The sequence below is a fragment of the Arachis hypogaea genome, chromosome 4 (genome assembly GCF_003086295.3).
Source record: "Arachis hypogaea cultivar Tifrunner chromosome 4, arahy.Tifrunner.gnm2.J5K5, whole genome shotgun sequence".
Taxonomy (NCBI): Eukaryota; Viridiplantae; Streptophyta; class Magnoliopsida; order Fabales; family Fabaceae; genus Arachis; species Arachis hypogaea.
Genome location: NC_092039.1, coordinates 1,191,153 through 1,207,727, shown reverse-complemented (window position 1 = coordinate 1,207,727; position 16,575 = coordinate 1,191,153). Strand labels below are relative to the sequence as shown.

At 26.3% G+C, this 16,575-nt stretch overlaps 1 protein-coding gene across 1 annotated transcript; it reads right to left on the bottom strand.

Moving 5' to 3' along the window:
- Positions 1-3,823: 3,823 nt before the first annotated feature.
- Positions 3,824-14,383, bottom strand: LOC112795608 (subtilisin-like protease SBT5.4). The gene is made up of 9 exons (XM_025837622.3): positions 14,134-14,383; positions 13,924-14,036; positions 13,632-13,729; positions 13,324-13,488; positions 10,522-10,630; positions 6,457-6,702; positions 5,564-5,678; positions 5,267-5,480; positions 3,824-4,503 (listed from the first exon to the last, which is right to left on the bottom strand). Exons 1-9 carry the CDS (start codon positions 14,200-14,202, stop codon positions 3,962-3,964), a joined length of 1,671 nt encoding a protein of 556 aa, XP_025693407.1. The 5' UTR covers positions 14,203-14,383; the 3' UTR covers positions 3,824-3,961.
- Positions 14,384-16,575: the final 2,192 nt, after the last annotated feature.

Genomic DNA, 16,575 nt, shown 5'->3' with positions numbered 1-16,575 from the left:
AGAATGTGTTACACTTAATTATAAAAAAGTAGTGTATTTTTTATGGCTATAAAAATAATTTTTTTAAATTAAAATTTATAAATTGGAGGCTAAGTTTTATTTGATCAATTTAGAGTAATAAAGAAATTTGTACCTCAGATTTGTATGAAATGAAATTTTTTTTAGAGATAAACAAATCCGTTGGTTAGTTTTGTAGGAAAAAAATTATAAACCATAAATTTAATCCTCGTATTTGTATTTTTTGAAAGAAAAAAAATAAACCACACAAATTAAACTCTCATGTTTGTGATATTCACACCTAAAAAAATACATTAAGTATTCACATTACTGAACACCACTTGAATCACAATGTCACAAAATAAAAAAGTAGGAGCAAAATAAAATAAAACAAGCGAATAAAAAAATAATTTCTTACTAATTTTGGCATAATAATCAATAACAAAAGAAATATGTACTTAACCACTTGTTATAATTTATTTAATCACTCTTTATAGTTTAAAAAGCACATATTAATCAATCCTGCTATATCAATTTTGGCCAACTCTTGTTTATAGTTGTATTTAATAAAAGTGTCTTGTGGATGTGTCTAATAGAAATGTCTTTTTTTATAGTTGTGTCTAATAAAAGTGTATTTATAAATATGTCTCTTGGATATGTCTTTTTATACATGTATCTTTAATATTAATTATTATTGACAATAAGTTGGCAGATAATATATTAGTACCATATACTTTTCCCATGTTAATTATCTCCTCAATCATTTTTTCTTTATTCTAAAAATTCTTCTATTTCTTTCTAATCATATGTTTCAAATAATCGTATAAAAGTATACAATTCATCTCTTGCATTCCTTCTTTCTATTTGATATCTCAGTCCAACTTAAAAAGTGTTTTTTCAATATACCCAAGCAAGACCATAATCTACCAATATACGATATTCATGCATACCATACTTGTCAAAAAAAAACTATAACCAAAAAATAAGTGGTGATAAATTATCTTGTTGATTAATAACCCCAAATCAACTTAGTCTCTCCTTAAATTGATCCTGTCAATCAAAACAAATCAGACAAATAATTTTACTCTTAGTGGCACTAGCCTTTTTTATATAGTCCTAGCAAAGCTGTAGCTTGTTACATCCTCCAAGACTAATTCTGCCTACAACATCTGCACAAATAAGTTAGTAGAAAAAATATCTTACTTATCATATTTTCATACAATTATATTTTCTCTGTCATATGCAAGTTTGACCAGCTTTAATGTATCGTGTAGCTGGTTTGAAGGTTGTAGAAGGTTTAGAGAAAGAGGTTGAATCTACGACCTTCTTTTAACTTAAATATATAACCTTTTTAAAATAAACTTTCAGTCTGAATCTGTTTGAACTCAGCAGCGAAAAATTTATGAAACAATTTTATTTTGTCTCATGAATATCAGAAAATATGACTGAGAATGGAAGAGAGAAGCTGACACCATCATGTATCCTAGTTCAGTGCCTTGTGCGATGCAACCTACATCCAGTCTCTATCACAACAGTGGTGGAATTTCCACCATAATTAAAGTATTACATACATCAATTCCATAGGATTGATACAATCCTTTCACACTCAAGTTCTAACCTAACTTAATTTGGTTATGCTAATACCTAACTATTTACTCTTAGTACTCACCCAACTAAGAAAGGGGTACCTCACAGGTACAAGATACAAGATACAAGACACAAAATCAACCTAAAAAATTTGAAATCACTCTAGACTTTTCACTCATGTGTATTTCTCTGCCTTTTTCCACTTTTAGGCTCTTTCAATTACTCTCTCATTCAGCCTTCTACCTCAAGAAATTACAGAAAGATAAACATTGAAAAGAAATTACAATTTGTAAACCATGAAGGAGATTGATACTTCAACAGCCTCTTTGCATGTGATAAACCAAATTTACTTGACTCTGATTTAATTCCTCATTCTGGCGGAATGCTCCTTTGACTAGGAAACACTGTCCAAGTTGATGAACTTCTTCAGAGAACTCTTCTCATAACATAAAACTCAAAACACTGGTTATCTTTCCTTGCCTGAGCAGGAACAAAAAATTTTATTTTTGTATCTCCATGCATGTTGTTGAGATGCATTCCTCATAGTCAACTCCTCAAACTATGTGCTACCAACTTAGCCTTTTACTATCTTCCATTAATCTCTAAATTAAGAATTTTGAAACAGACCCTTTTTGCTTGACCGAAGACATTTGAGTAGCAAAGAGAAAGTTGTTCAATGGTAAACCCAAATTCAAACCATTAATAATGTGCTTTGACTCCAAGAAACTTTGTGAACCATTGATTTACAGCAGCAGAGATCAAAGATTTATTTCTTCATTTAACCAAAAATGGTATTACAGAAAGTTGGAGAAGGAGTGAAGAAATTAATATGCACGCAAATAGAAATAAATCACTTTTATCTTCTGACTTAGCTTACTTTTGATTTGGGTGATTAGACCTTTGCTTTTTGGATTAAGCTTTCTCTTTCTTTCTTCTATGGTGAAAAGAGAAATTGAACGAAGCTCTATCTCTTTTGTTCTGATACTGACCAAAGTAAGTGGAGAGAGGTAAGTCTTCAATCTTGGATGAGAAGTTTGATGTAGTTAATTTGGATTTGGGTTTAATATGTTTTCATTCAGCTCAGCTGATTTTTGCAATATTTCTTTGGGCTTTGAGTGCTTGAAAGCCCACTGAAAGACTTGTTTATTTTTCTATCTTTTTAGGCTATTGTAACTATTTTATTTCTTTGGCCTGCAACACTAATTAAACACATTTAAAGAACTAATTGGATTATTTGTCCAATAAAATAATATTTGTCACCATCAATTGAAATTAGTTAGTTTCTCAACTCAACATGGTTCGCTAGATCCAACTCTCATTGGAGCAGATCTCACCTCTATTGGAAGTTTCATATCCACTCAAACTCATTCTAAAATACACAATCTCGTATCACTGATCCTCTTTAGTTTGAAACCGAGAAAATTCTTGAAAAATAATCTTTCAAAGAACCTCCAATAAGTCAAATATCCTCCTAGGATCTAGTTCCTCTCCCATTACCGCTTTTATAAACAATCCAGTAATCAACTTCTATCTAACTTTTTGATTCGTGAACTGTAATTGACAAATATCCTTTCACGGATTCCCTAACAGGTAGTTTTTGGGTGGATAGAAGTTCACTTGGATTCAGGTTATTTCATGAGTACAACACTTTATTCCACAACAAACACTCTTCCTTAAAGAAGCGCCACCACCACTTAAATAGAAGAGTTGTGTTGCGAATCATAGTATCATTGACTCCCAATCCACCTAACCTTTTAGGAGTCTGCACCACTTTTCATTTAACTAAAGTCATATCATTCCTTTCATTCTCCTTACTCCATAGAAATCTTTCCTGTAAAAAAATCAATTTTTCTGTAACACTTTTTGACATCTTATATAAGTTCAAATAATAAACCAAAAAGTTATTCAACACATATTTTATTTTTATGTATTATTGTGTATTTGTGTTTCTATTTTTGTGTCTAAAAGACACCGTCTAAACACGGCCTTAGTGACTATACCAATAGAGACAATCTTTCCTTCATTATTGTTGTCTCCATGAACCACTTTTCCTCTAATTGTAGGTTTAGTTATGATTATTTGATGCACAATCGGTCATGTTTTTGGAGCATCCCATCGCGAAATTATTGCTTCCAAGCATACCACTTTTTCTTCAAATCGAGAACTTGCTAGATGAGCAAATGCTATTTTTCCAAAATTGAGAATTTGATATTAAGAAGCTAACGATAATCGCAAGAAATACCAACCAAGCTACAAGTCTATTTGGTTCACATTTTTATTCTCTCATGCAATCATTATTTTTCCATCAACAACAGTACATGAAAACTTTCTAAAGCACAAATTTGGAAGCTGTATGGTACAATTTGCAAGCACCAAATCAATTAGACTTGACGACAATTGGACTTTTCACATAATGGTTGCCATCTGACCAAATCAGTTTTCCAAATTTGAAATGATTATTTCTTGCTTCTCCTTGCCTCCCCTTCAGGGTTACTTCAAAGCTCTTTTCTTCACCAACCTCTTTGAACTCGAGTATGTTAGGCTTTACAAAAACGCTGATCCCTCTTGGGTTTTGAACTTGAGCAATGTATGTAGCCGGAGCACCAACGTTTTTGAGGGTTCTTGTGAGAGTGAGTGAGCCAGGGAATTCTGGAACTGTGATTGAAGGATAGTTGAGGTTGAGGATACTGAAATTTGTTGCACATTTATAATGATGACCTTCTGTAAACATGGAAAGTTGTGTTTCGTGGTAGCCTAAAGCACATAAGAAGTTGAGGTAATCATCCATTGTTGTATCATAAACAAGGCCAGGATCCATTGCGCTGTTGGGATCAACATGCCCGGCCCCATAACTAAATGGTGTTGCCTTGCGATTAGCAGCATTTAGCAGTGGCTCTGCCTCATTATCCAGTGTTGTGGCTGAAAAGTAGCACAACAAAATCAGTACTTGCAAACACAAATGCAAATGGTTTAAGCAAAAGGGTTTAGTTAACACATGTCTGCAAGATACATAATAAGTTTATTATTAGTAGAACGATTTTAAAGAAAATCTCGTATCCTAAATTATTCAAGTTGTGATGTTAATAGTTTGACGAATCAGAAAAGAGAGAGAAAGAATGAAAGTTGAGAGAGAGAAATTGATTCTTATCATTTTGATAATTTCTAATGAATGAAAAAGTAGAAAAGTGAAAAATCTTATGTAACCTTATGTGCTCTTACTATAATTAATTATTATCAATATTAAACTAATAAAAATAATTTAGGTAATAAATTTAAATATTTTTATTTAGTAAATACAAAATAAATCTATTGAAACTTGAATTTTGGTAGAAATTCAAGTGCAGTTAACTTTACACATCAAGTTAAATGATTTAACAAATTTCACTAAATTATCATCTAACGATTCTCAACTATCAATTTCTTATGAAAGTAATTGCACCTAAATTTCTGCTTTATATTTTCAATAATAGAAATGTTTGGTAACAAAAGAAAATCAGCTAAAAACAGTCATAACTTGCATTATTTAGCATTCATTACTTGTTACGACAATTAATGAATGCTAAATAAGGCAAATTCTGGCTGTTTTTTTTTTTTTGTCTACCTAGCATTACCCAACAAAAGCTTTCTCCTTTTGTAATATTTACATTTACCCTTAAGCGAAACAAAATTGAGATTTTCTCACCCGTGGTCATGATTGCAGACTTGATAGCCGCCGGACTCCAAGACGGATACATGGTTTTCAACAATCCGACGATGCCTGAAATGTGAGGACAAGACATTGATGTGCCTGAGAGTGAGTTATATGGAATCCTACGCTTGTCAAACTTCTCATTGGTTGGCCCTTGGGCTTCTGTGTATGCTGCTATAACTGACACACCTGGTGCAGTGATATCAGGCTGAAAAATTGAAACTAAAAAGTGTTTAGATATTTGGCAACAAATTTGGAAGAAACATTCATCAATTAAGCAAAATATTACACCTTTAGGATCTCTGGTACAAGGATATTAGGCCCTTTTGATGAGAATGAAGCCATGAAAGGAGCTGGCTTAGTATGTAACAAAGTCTTTGGATATGTAATATAAGCCACTGGGAACCTAGCAATAAACTTCAAGCAGTTAAATTTGATCCATGATTCTACTAAATACATGGGATATATAGTTGTAGAGGTAGACACATATTTGATAAAAAAGAAAAGTAAATTTTAGACTTTTTAATTCGAAAATAAGTGAATTTTTGATTAATTGAAATACAAAAAGGTCTATCACATTTTATATTTGAGATATTTAAGTTATTCTCTTTAAAATATATAAAGATAAATAAGTCTTTTAAAATGACTTAAGTAGCATTTAGTTGATGTCTATGTTTCAATGAGATATAGACACGGTGAAACATGATATGTCTGCTGTATGATTTGGTGAGACACAGATTTTTGAAGAACACATAGACATTAAATTTGTGTATCTCTAATTTGCTAAGACACTAAGACATAATTTATGAGACACTAATTTTTTACTCTTTTATCTTTATTCAATTTTTAAATTTTCAAAATTCGTTCTCTTATCTTTTCAAACTTTTTTTGAATGAAGGATAATTTAATTTTTTCAAATATTTGTATCTCGTGTTCATTATTTTTACCAAACACAATACATAGACACAAATATTTTATATCTATATCTTTAATGTCTGCGTCTTTACGTCTATGTCTATTTTATATATCAACCAAATAAAGTCTAAATATCTCACATTATAAAAAGTAAATGACGTTTTTGTATTATTTATTTGTCTTCAAGATAAAAGATTAAAAATTTATTTATCGTTTTTACTATATGTATATATTTTTATACTTTAAGATGAAAATGCTAGATAACTTACTTGGTGGAGTTGATGTAATCAAATATAGCGAGACCATCAGTGAAATTGACATGAGAGGCAGGAAGGAGGTGAGGATCGGCTAATATTTCATTCCCATCGATCTTATCATTTGCAAGAACCATTCCCACGGCACCTGCTAGAAGAGCTTCCTCTCCCTTCTCGGCTCTTGAACTTGATCCCCGAAGGCACAACACAATCTTTCCCTTCACCTTCTTCGGGTCTAGTGTTCCATTCAGACACAACACACTGCATAATTCAATTGGATCATTGTTGTAAATTGAGTCCAAGTCTTTATAAAACTCTTTTTGAGTGTTAATGGGTACACCTAAAAATTATATTATTTGAAAAAGTTTGGTTAATTTATTAGTTTCTATCAGGTTTTTATTAGTAGATAGATGGTTATTTGATTAGAATAAATTTAGTTAAATATAATAATTAATATATGTTGGATATTTAATTTATTAAAAATGTTATTTATATATTAAAATTAGTCATTAATATATTTGTGTATAAATATATGTGTGGTTTAATTTATTTTTAATGTATATTTATATTTTAATATATATTTTATACTGGTGACTGATTTTTGTGGTTAATTTTCGTGTATACGTAGCATAATCCTTTATTTATTAAGTATACGAACGATTAAATTTTTAAATTATTAAATGGGGTATTTTGGTTGAATAATTTGAGTGGAGTATTTTTTTTTAATTTTATTGAGCCAAATTTTCAGCCAATTGTTTAAATTTTCTATAATCTACCTAATAAAGAGTAAAGACGTTTAAAAAATGGATACTTGGTTGCTAGAGTAATATTAGATTACTATTAAAATTTATTTTTTGTTTGTCATTAATTAGGATAAAATATGTTATTAGATTACTAAACTAAAAAATTGAGTTAATAGTTAAATAATAAACAAAAATAATAAATTTTGATGACCTCTATCCTGATATTTCTCTTTTAACAATGTTATTATTATTTTTTTAATAAATTGATGTATATATATAATATAAATTAGACCGACATTATAAAAAAAGTAAAATTATTATTTTTTATTTAATAGTAATTATTAATTTTACATTAAAAACTTTTTTAATTATTCAAATAAAATTCTTGTTTCTTGAGTCAATAATTGACTATTTTTTGAAATATAATTTAGATAAATCACCGTAAGTATATTTATAAATTGTCAATTTATTAAAAATATAATTATTAATATTATCTTTTCTCATCTAATTTCATAACATAAAAAGTGTGGTAAATTTGACACTCTGTTTAGCATCAATTATTTAATTTATCACACTATTTGTAAAATACATAGAATTAAAATATTCTGCCTAACTGCATCAAGATTTTAGCTATCCAAAGCTTTTTAGTTTCTCGTTTCCCTTCATTGTTAAATAATTAAAAAAAAAAACCTTAATGTATTTAAGCCTTGCATTATCGCTTGAAAGCTTTATGATGTTTGATGTTTCGTTTTCTTTATTCCCCGAGAATAAAGCGTCGCACACTACCTGTTTGGAAAATTAGCTATTAAGAATTGGTGATAATAAAATACTTAGAATATACTGTTACCTATAAGCTTTGCCTTTTAGTGGAGTGGATGCTACACCTTTTTTTATAGGTAGCACAAAGTCCACCATGTCAAAAAACTATCGCCTTTTCATAATATCTCATGCCCATTAAAAAAATTATAAAATAATTATTTAAATTAGTCTTTAAAATTTTTAAAAACGAATATTATAATTAAAAATAAAATTAATACACATCAATTTTTAGTATTTGTTTTTGTCAGTCAAATTAATTCTTAGTTTAATTTTTTGCATAATTCACGAATAAAAATTATGGATTGATATGTTAATTCGCATATGTATCAGTTAAGTTTTCAATTATGTGAAAATGATAAAATAATTTACAATAATAAAACACATCAATTTGGTATCTTATTTCAAACGTTGCGTTGCAATTATGATTCAAATTCTTCATTCCTAAAGTTAAGTTTGTAAATCCTAATTCATTATACGCTTTATTGTAAACCCTAATTCAGCTGCAATGACGACAAACAAAAAAAGTTATTTTTTATTGAAGTGCTAGTTGCAACAATCTTAGAATAAATACTTATAATTAAGACAAACACGGTCATATAAATCTAAACTACTCTATTGTGACAATTCCCCTAAAAGAAACAAACCAAAAAATATTCATTCGATACTTTTAGTGACTACCAAGAAACAAACATATAAAACTAAATTTATCATTCATTTTTTCTTAAATATTTTATGAGGATCTTAATACAAAACTAAATTTAGGATCTTATTTATTGTCTACTTTTGTTATCCGAAATATTATCATTGTTTTATACTCAAATTATATTAATCTCTCTTAAGTATTTTATACTTGTTTAGGTATTATTAAGTTGATAAAAAAATTTATTTTTAATAATTTTTTTAACATATTTGATAAATTTTTAATAGTAAAAATAAAAATATTACTAGAAAAAATAAAAAATATTTTTTTGAAAAACTATAATTACATCTTTTAAAATTTTTTTAAAAAAGATATTTTTCACATAATAAATAAACACAAAAATATTTTTATATAGTTATATCCAAACATAATTGATAAATAAAAGATCTTTTTGTATAATATATTCGAACATAAAATTACTTTTATTTTTTATAATTTTTTTTAAAAAAAATAACTTAAAATTAATATTTTTTAAAAACTTGTCCAAACAAATTCTTTATACTTATTTGATTAATAATATAAATTTTTTTTATTTTTTTTAATTATTTTTAAATTAGTATATATATATATATATTAAAAACTCATATAAAATTATTTTTATGTAAAGTTATTAATTAAAAATTATTAAATAATTTAATATTTTTAACTAAATTATTATTTATCGATCTCAATTAATAACTCTTCATATGAAGATAACTTTATATATATATATATATATATATATATATAACTTTCTGGCGATAAAATATCTCATGCAAATCGTATCATTGATGTGAAAACCATCTTTTAAAGTTGGTATTTCTTTGAAAGAAACCAAAGTATAGTATTTTTTAGCGCCCTGCTATTTATCCTTGTGTTTGTTACCACTCCATCATTAATAGATTTTTCTATTAAATATTTCTTGTAGCATTTAAACTTATTTCCTCGTCTAAGACTACTCTTTCATAATGAAAGTTTAATTATTGTAACTAATATTTAATTATATTGAAGTAATGTATAATTGTATATATAGTAAAGCTTAGAAATTGTTCAATAGTAATTGGTTTTTTAATTAAAAAAAAAATTATTGCTTGCTGCTCAGTGAATGATTCTTAATGAGATATCTTTTTTTTAAAATACATGTAGTCAAAGATATAATTAAATTTTTAATTATAAATACTTTTAATTTATAAAAAAATATTTAATTAATTTTAACACTTTTACACTAATTAAAAATGACTTAATTATAAAATTAAAAATAATGTTGGAAGTCAAATACAAAAATATATAAGATCCTAATTATAAATTAATTAATATTATAAATAGATAATTATAAATTTAGTAAAATTATAAATAATCTAATTATAAAATTAAAAATAATATTAGAATTCAAATGAAAAAAATAAAAAATCTTAATTACAATTTAATAAAATTATAAATATTTAATTATAAATTTAATAAAATTATAAATACCAACAAAATAATTAAATTAGTAGTACTAAAGGACCAACATTTTTTTTAGATTTTGAATCAATAAACAACTAGTATTTAAAAAGAATTGAACAACAAAAAATAAAGTTTGTAAAACATTTAAAAAAGAATAATACTTGATGGTTGAATAGTGGCTAAATTTAATTAAACTTCAAAAATAAACAAAGGAACAAGAAAAGCATAATAAAGAGAAAAAAAAATATCAATATAGATAAGAAATAAGAAAATATAATGAAAATTCAAGTACAATTGATTTCACGTGAAATTGATAACTGAAAGTTGTTAAATAATTTGACTAAATTTTTATTTAACGACTCTCAACTATTAACTTCAGAAATATTATTATACCTGTTGCAGTGAAAGGTAGGATCAGATCCATGATCACATATTCCTCTCCACTTTGATGGAATCGGTCCAAACCCTTTCTCATTAAAGCTCTCAGATTCAGGCCAAACGCCTACAAGACACAGTGAGAGGAAAAAGTGAATAGCGTGTGGACCAATAAAGATAAAGATATATAAATAATTAAATACTAGAGAATGTGAATAGAAGATTCTATTCATTAGGCTCTCATCCAATTTTGGTCTAAAAGCTTAGTAACATGGTCCAATTTTTTGTTCTCGTTTCATGGCTATCATTAGGTAGCAATTGTTTAGATGGATATTCCGACAAAGACGTTTAAATAAAACGTTTTTATTACGTTTTTAAATAGAGATTTTTGTTCATTAAATAAATTATTACGTATTAAAATTTTGACAGGTGATATAAATTAAAAGTGTTATTTTTATTGAAAAATATTGTTATATTTTTTAAATTATCAATTTGATTTTGATACTAATTTTTTTATTTGCTCAAAATTTAAATTTTTAACAAAAAATTTATTAGAAGATTATTTTATTTTCTATAAATTTTATAATATTATTTTTTTTATATTCAATTTTATATGCTAGTTACCTCTCACTAGTTACTATTACCGTAAAAAGGTTATAGAGGTAAAGTATATGTCATTAGATACTGTTTGTTTTAAGATATTAAAATAGAGACTGAGAGACTAACATTCAATATCGTGTTTGTTAGTTTTCTGGTATTGAAATTTTAATTTCTGCATTTCATCAATATCTCTAAAAAATAGAAACACAGAAACTTTTGAAAATAGAGACTGAAATTTTAATAATATTTTATACCTAAAATACTTCTATTACAATTAATTAATTTTATTTTTATTTTAGTTTTTGTCTCTCATTTTACATCAAACACAATACTAAAACTTATTTTAATCTCTATTTTTCAATCTCTATCTTTCTTTCAAACCCTAATTATTTCTTGGACAACATTTACATATTCATTAGAGACTCAAAAATAAAATGAGATGGTATATATCAACCAATCTATCATAAAGAACACAACATACTAAGTACATGCCCAAACAACAAAGGATTTGTGATTAATTTGACATCTCAATAATTTTCACAAACAGCTGCAACCAAATTCACATGCTGCCTGTAAAATGTCACAAGTGAACTATATATGCATACAAATTATCACAATCTCATTCCCTTATATAGGTGTCTACTCATATTTATTGCAGCTACTAAAAGGAAAATATTAACAAAATTTTTGCTCAATTTCTCCCTCTGAAACTTTGGTATTATTCAAGATATAGCCTGAGCATAAATAGTGCCTGAGATAGATATGTATTCAAATGAAACTATTAACCAAATCTAATTAAATTAATCTAATAATATAACAAAAAATTAATTATAATTAATATTATTTTAAGTTTTATTATTTATCTTAGTTAAAATTAATTTATAAAAAAATTTAAATGTATAACATTATTCTTTTTATTTATATTATACGTTGACTATAAAACTATTAGTCTATTAGTCATGTAACATGAATGATTCATTTGATTTCAACGAATAAACTCCTAAAAATATCTTCAAATTATTACATGTTGGACAAAAATACCCTCTAAATTTATTAACAATAAAACACTTTTAAAATATTTTAAGATACGATAAAAAGAACAAAATACCGTCTTTGATATGTGAAAAATAAATTTTATTTTTGATAAATTGTTTAAGTATTTGATTTAAAATTTTGTGAGAATATTTAAATAATTATTTAAAAAATGATAAAAGATAGATTTTTAGGTTTTCTTTTCATTTTTTATATTATTGGCCATTTATCAAAAAAAAAAAATCTGTTTAGCATAAAATCACAAATTTTAAAGATAAAACATCTTATTTAATTTTTTTAAATCATGTTATAAAAACTCAACATCCGATTTTTAAAGTTTTTTTGTTTGAAAACAAATATATTTAATAGTTAAATACTTTTGTTATGTTTTAAAATGTTGTTAATACTTACAAAAGATTATATCAAAATATAATTTTTAAAATTTTTTAATAATATATATTTAATATTTAATTATTTTTATCATATTTTTTAATATTTTGAGAGCTTATTTATCGTTTTTGAGTTTTAGGATTATTTTTATTAACAATATAAATTTTTAAATATTATCTTTATAGTTTACCCTTTATTTAGACAAAAATTATATCTAAATAATTGAATAAAAAATCATAAAAAGTTACAAACAAAAGTTTAGACCTACTGGAGACAATAATAATGTCATTAAGTGCAAAATTTTCTGAATCAACCTTTTCGAAGTAACAAATAAAACTCCAAAAAAATATCGTTATAACTTACAAGCTGGTGGGAAATAATACATCAGAAATAATGAAAAAAAAAATTAACATCTAACATTTTTATTAAAATTTAATTACTATTTAATTATAAAAAATATATAATTTTATATTATTAAAAATATTAATAATAATTAATTAATAACTACAAATCACAAAAATAAATCACAAAAATATATTGATGTAACCTTTCTCAATGAACAAATATGTTACGTGTATTAGTGCTAATGAGTAATAGCTCAAATGGCATAGTCTCTCCATATTCAATTAAGAGGTTGCGCGTTCGAGTATTCTATCTTTGGTAAAAAAAAAAAAATATATTATGCGTCGTGCTTGTGTGTAAGAGTCAACCATCCGTTATTACTTATCTATTATAATTAATAATTAATTATAGTAATAATCAAAGCCATTAATTCATAGATGCTACTACTGCACTGACCTGTATCCAAGTTTCCAATGATAACACCTTCACCATATCTTGCTTTCTTCCATATTGAGTTCCATGTTACTTCTCCATTTTGCTCCAGCCCCATGAATTCCCATGACCGAGTCGTGTGCAGTTTCCTCTCTCTATTCTCGAACACTGATATCACTTTCGGATGCTCTACAACCACCACAAACATGAAATTTCGTCAACTAAACAAACTAAAAAAATCATTAATGCTAAAGAGACAAAAAAAAAAACACAAAAAAAGTCAAAACAGAAGAGAATGTATAAAATAGTGTTCTCATAATCTCATCAATTACTTGCGATCTCAACTGCTACTTCTTCTTCCAAGATTGCAGCAAAACCATTTATGTGTCTTGTGTAAGAGTAAAAGATAGATTCTTTGGCTGCATCATAACTACGTAGAAGGAAAGAAAAAAGAATATATTAACGGATAATTTAGATATACATAGAAATATTATATATTGATGTAATTTCTCACAATTTATTTTATAGGTGAAACTAAAAAAAATATTTAATGGTGAGAGATCGTATTTTATATTATAAAATAAAAATTTAAAATTTAAAAGATCTAAATTCGTATTATAATACCTTTCCAAGAAAGATTGAAGAAACTGATGGTGGGAATGCGTGACGCGATTGAAATGAAGAGGAGACAATTGTGCTGGGTCATGTGAGTGGGCTCCCATGTACACTACATAAGACTAGAACCACAATAAAACAGTAGAGATCAGAGAACGTTCAATAAAATAAATAAATAAAAGATGTGAACAGTGTGTGAATTGCAATGACTCAGATCACCTTTTTTGCGGCACAGCAGGCAAGAAGAAGTGGAAGGAAATAACAGAGGACAGAGCTTGGTACTCTCATTTTCTTTGGGGAATTAAATCAAATATCCTTGCCCTTTGATTATTGCAAACTTTGCAACTGAAACAACATTTATATGAATGCGGAATCAAATTAGACAAAAGTTGGAGGCTAGGAAGGACGGGTAGGGACCGATCACACAATAAGGATATAATCACATGGAATAAGTTGTTTGAGAACATCATAAGATAAGACACTAATAATAAGATATAAAACGTTTGTTTTGAGGTAGTGAGACAGAAACTAAAAGACTATGATTTAATATCATGTTTGTTGGTTTAGAGACTGGTACTAAAATTTCTGTCTATATCTACAAAATTTTAGTATTTTATTACTTACAAAAAGTGGGGATATCGGGACCTAAAATTTGTAGAGAATGAGACTAAAACTTTAATAACATTTTATACCTAAAATACCATCATTTTAATTAATTAATTGTAATTTTATCCTTTGTGCAAATTAATACTGAGATTTATTTCAATCTCTATCTCTTAGTCTCTGTCTCTCAGTCGCAGTCTTTTCATCTCTGTCTCTCTATCAAATGCTACCTAAAAAACAGAGACATATACTTTAGTGTTTTTATATTCTATTTGGTAATAAAGTATAACAAATTATGAAGATTTAATTTATTCTCATTTTTTTATTCAAAATTTTTTTAAAAAATATAATAATAAAAAGTATAATTATAAAAAATTAACACGAATAATAAAAGAAAAAATAAGAAATAAGTTATGTCTCTTGTTAGTGTCTCTGTGTCTTTTATGTCAGAATAGACACAAAATACACTAATTCAATATTTCTGAACATAATGTATTTATCCATGTCTCATCTGTCAAACACGATTTTGTATTTCTATGTTCTTGTCTCATTGTTACATTTCTATAAATAAACACAACTTAATAGATCATTTTAATTTTTTTTATGTCAATTGATATTTTAAAGTGTAATGTTATATTCATATAAGATTTTTTTCACATTTTTTTATCTCAGAAAAATATGTTTTTTTTTTTAATGTGTAAAAAATTTTAAAAGTATTCATAAAGTTTAATTTACTTACTTCAATTTTATCCTTAAAAATTTTAATTTATTTTAAATATATGCTTGACAATTAACACTGATTAAATCAGTGACGTAACAAACAGAATGTGTGATTTGGTAAGTAAGCCTCCTGACTCAGTTAAGAAAAGTTTTTTTAATTAGTTTTTAATATTTTTATTAAAAGAATTTAAAAAACAAAAATTAAAAGCTCTAATTTAAATCCTAAATTCTCATTTGGTGTCATCTGAAATTATAAGATTGAAGAGAAAATTTTTACTTTAAAAACAAGATTAGCTTATGCTGAATGGAAATTTTGGTTGTTGTTATCTTTAAAATTTCGAAATAATATATGGCTATTTTTATGTTTTATTTGTGGGTAAAAAATAAAACCCACATAAAATTGGGATATTAATGTAGAGAGAGTGGAAAGTTTTTTATTAAGTTTGGAACTGATGTTTGGTGATAACATGAGTAAATTTGGTGCTTCAAGTTTTAAAATTATACTCAATCGAAAACATTGTAATGTAATTGTCCTTGAAATTTTATTTATGTTTCAAAAATATTCATGAGTATCTGTAAAAAAATTCACCCTAAAAATTGTAATTATCTCCCTATTATAAATTGTAATTTTACTATAATATATTGGCATATGCAATACAAAAGTTACAATTTTATAAGTTGGCATCATTTAGTGTTTGCATAATAATGCAAAAATTGCCGACGAGTTATATTTCAAATGATATAATCCTTCTCATAATCGTCTAGACTGTGTTTGTTTACATAGACAGGACATTAAGATAGGGATACAGAGACATAAAACCGTGTTTGACAGAAAAAACATTGACAAAAACAATGTGTCCAGAGACATTGAATTAATGTATTTTGTATCCATCCTGACAAAAAGAACACAGAGATACTAACAAGGGACACAACTTATTTTTCATTTTTCTTTCATTATTCTTGTTAATTTTTCATAATTATATTTTTTATTATTATATTTTTCATATCAAATTTTTTGAATAAAAAAAATGAGAATAAATTGAATTTTCATAATTTGTTATAGTTTATCACCAAACAGAATAGAAGAACACCAAATATTATGTCTCTGTCCATCAATGTCTTGTCCTATCTTATTCTCAGAAACAAACGCAGCCCTAAAGATTGCGAATTTGAGTCTCACTCCTAACTTAAACAAAAAATACATAAATTTTTTCCATTACATTAATATAACCCACAATCTAAAACATGACATTTTGTGTGTGTCACAAATTACACATCATAAAAGTTGATCTAAATCAATGTTGCCTAATAATGCATAAATCCAAAAGCAAACCAAGA

Excerpts from the sequence above, each read along its gene's own strand:
- LOC112795608 (XM_025837622.3), bottom strand. The coding sequence starts at position 14,202 with ATGAGAGTACCAAGCTCTGTCCTCTGTTATTTCCTTCCACTTCTTCTT. Across the intron at positions 10,631-13,323 it reads CATTGGAAACTTGGATACAG|GCGTTTGGCCTGAATCTGAG; the intron begins GTCAGTGCAGTA and ends TGTGTCTTGTAG. Across the intron at positions 5,679-6,456 it reads GATTACATCAACTCCACCAA|GTTCCCAGTGGCTTATATTA; the intron begins GTAAGTTATCTA and ends GTTTATTGCTAG.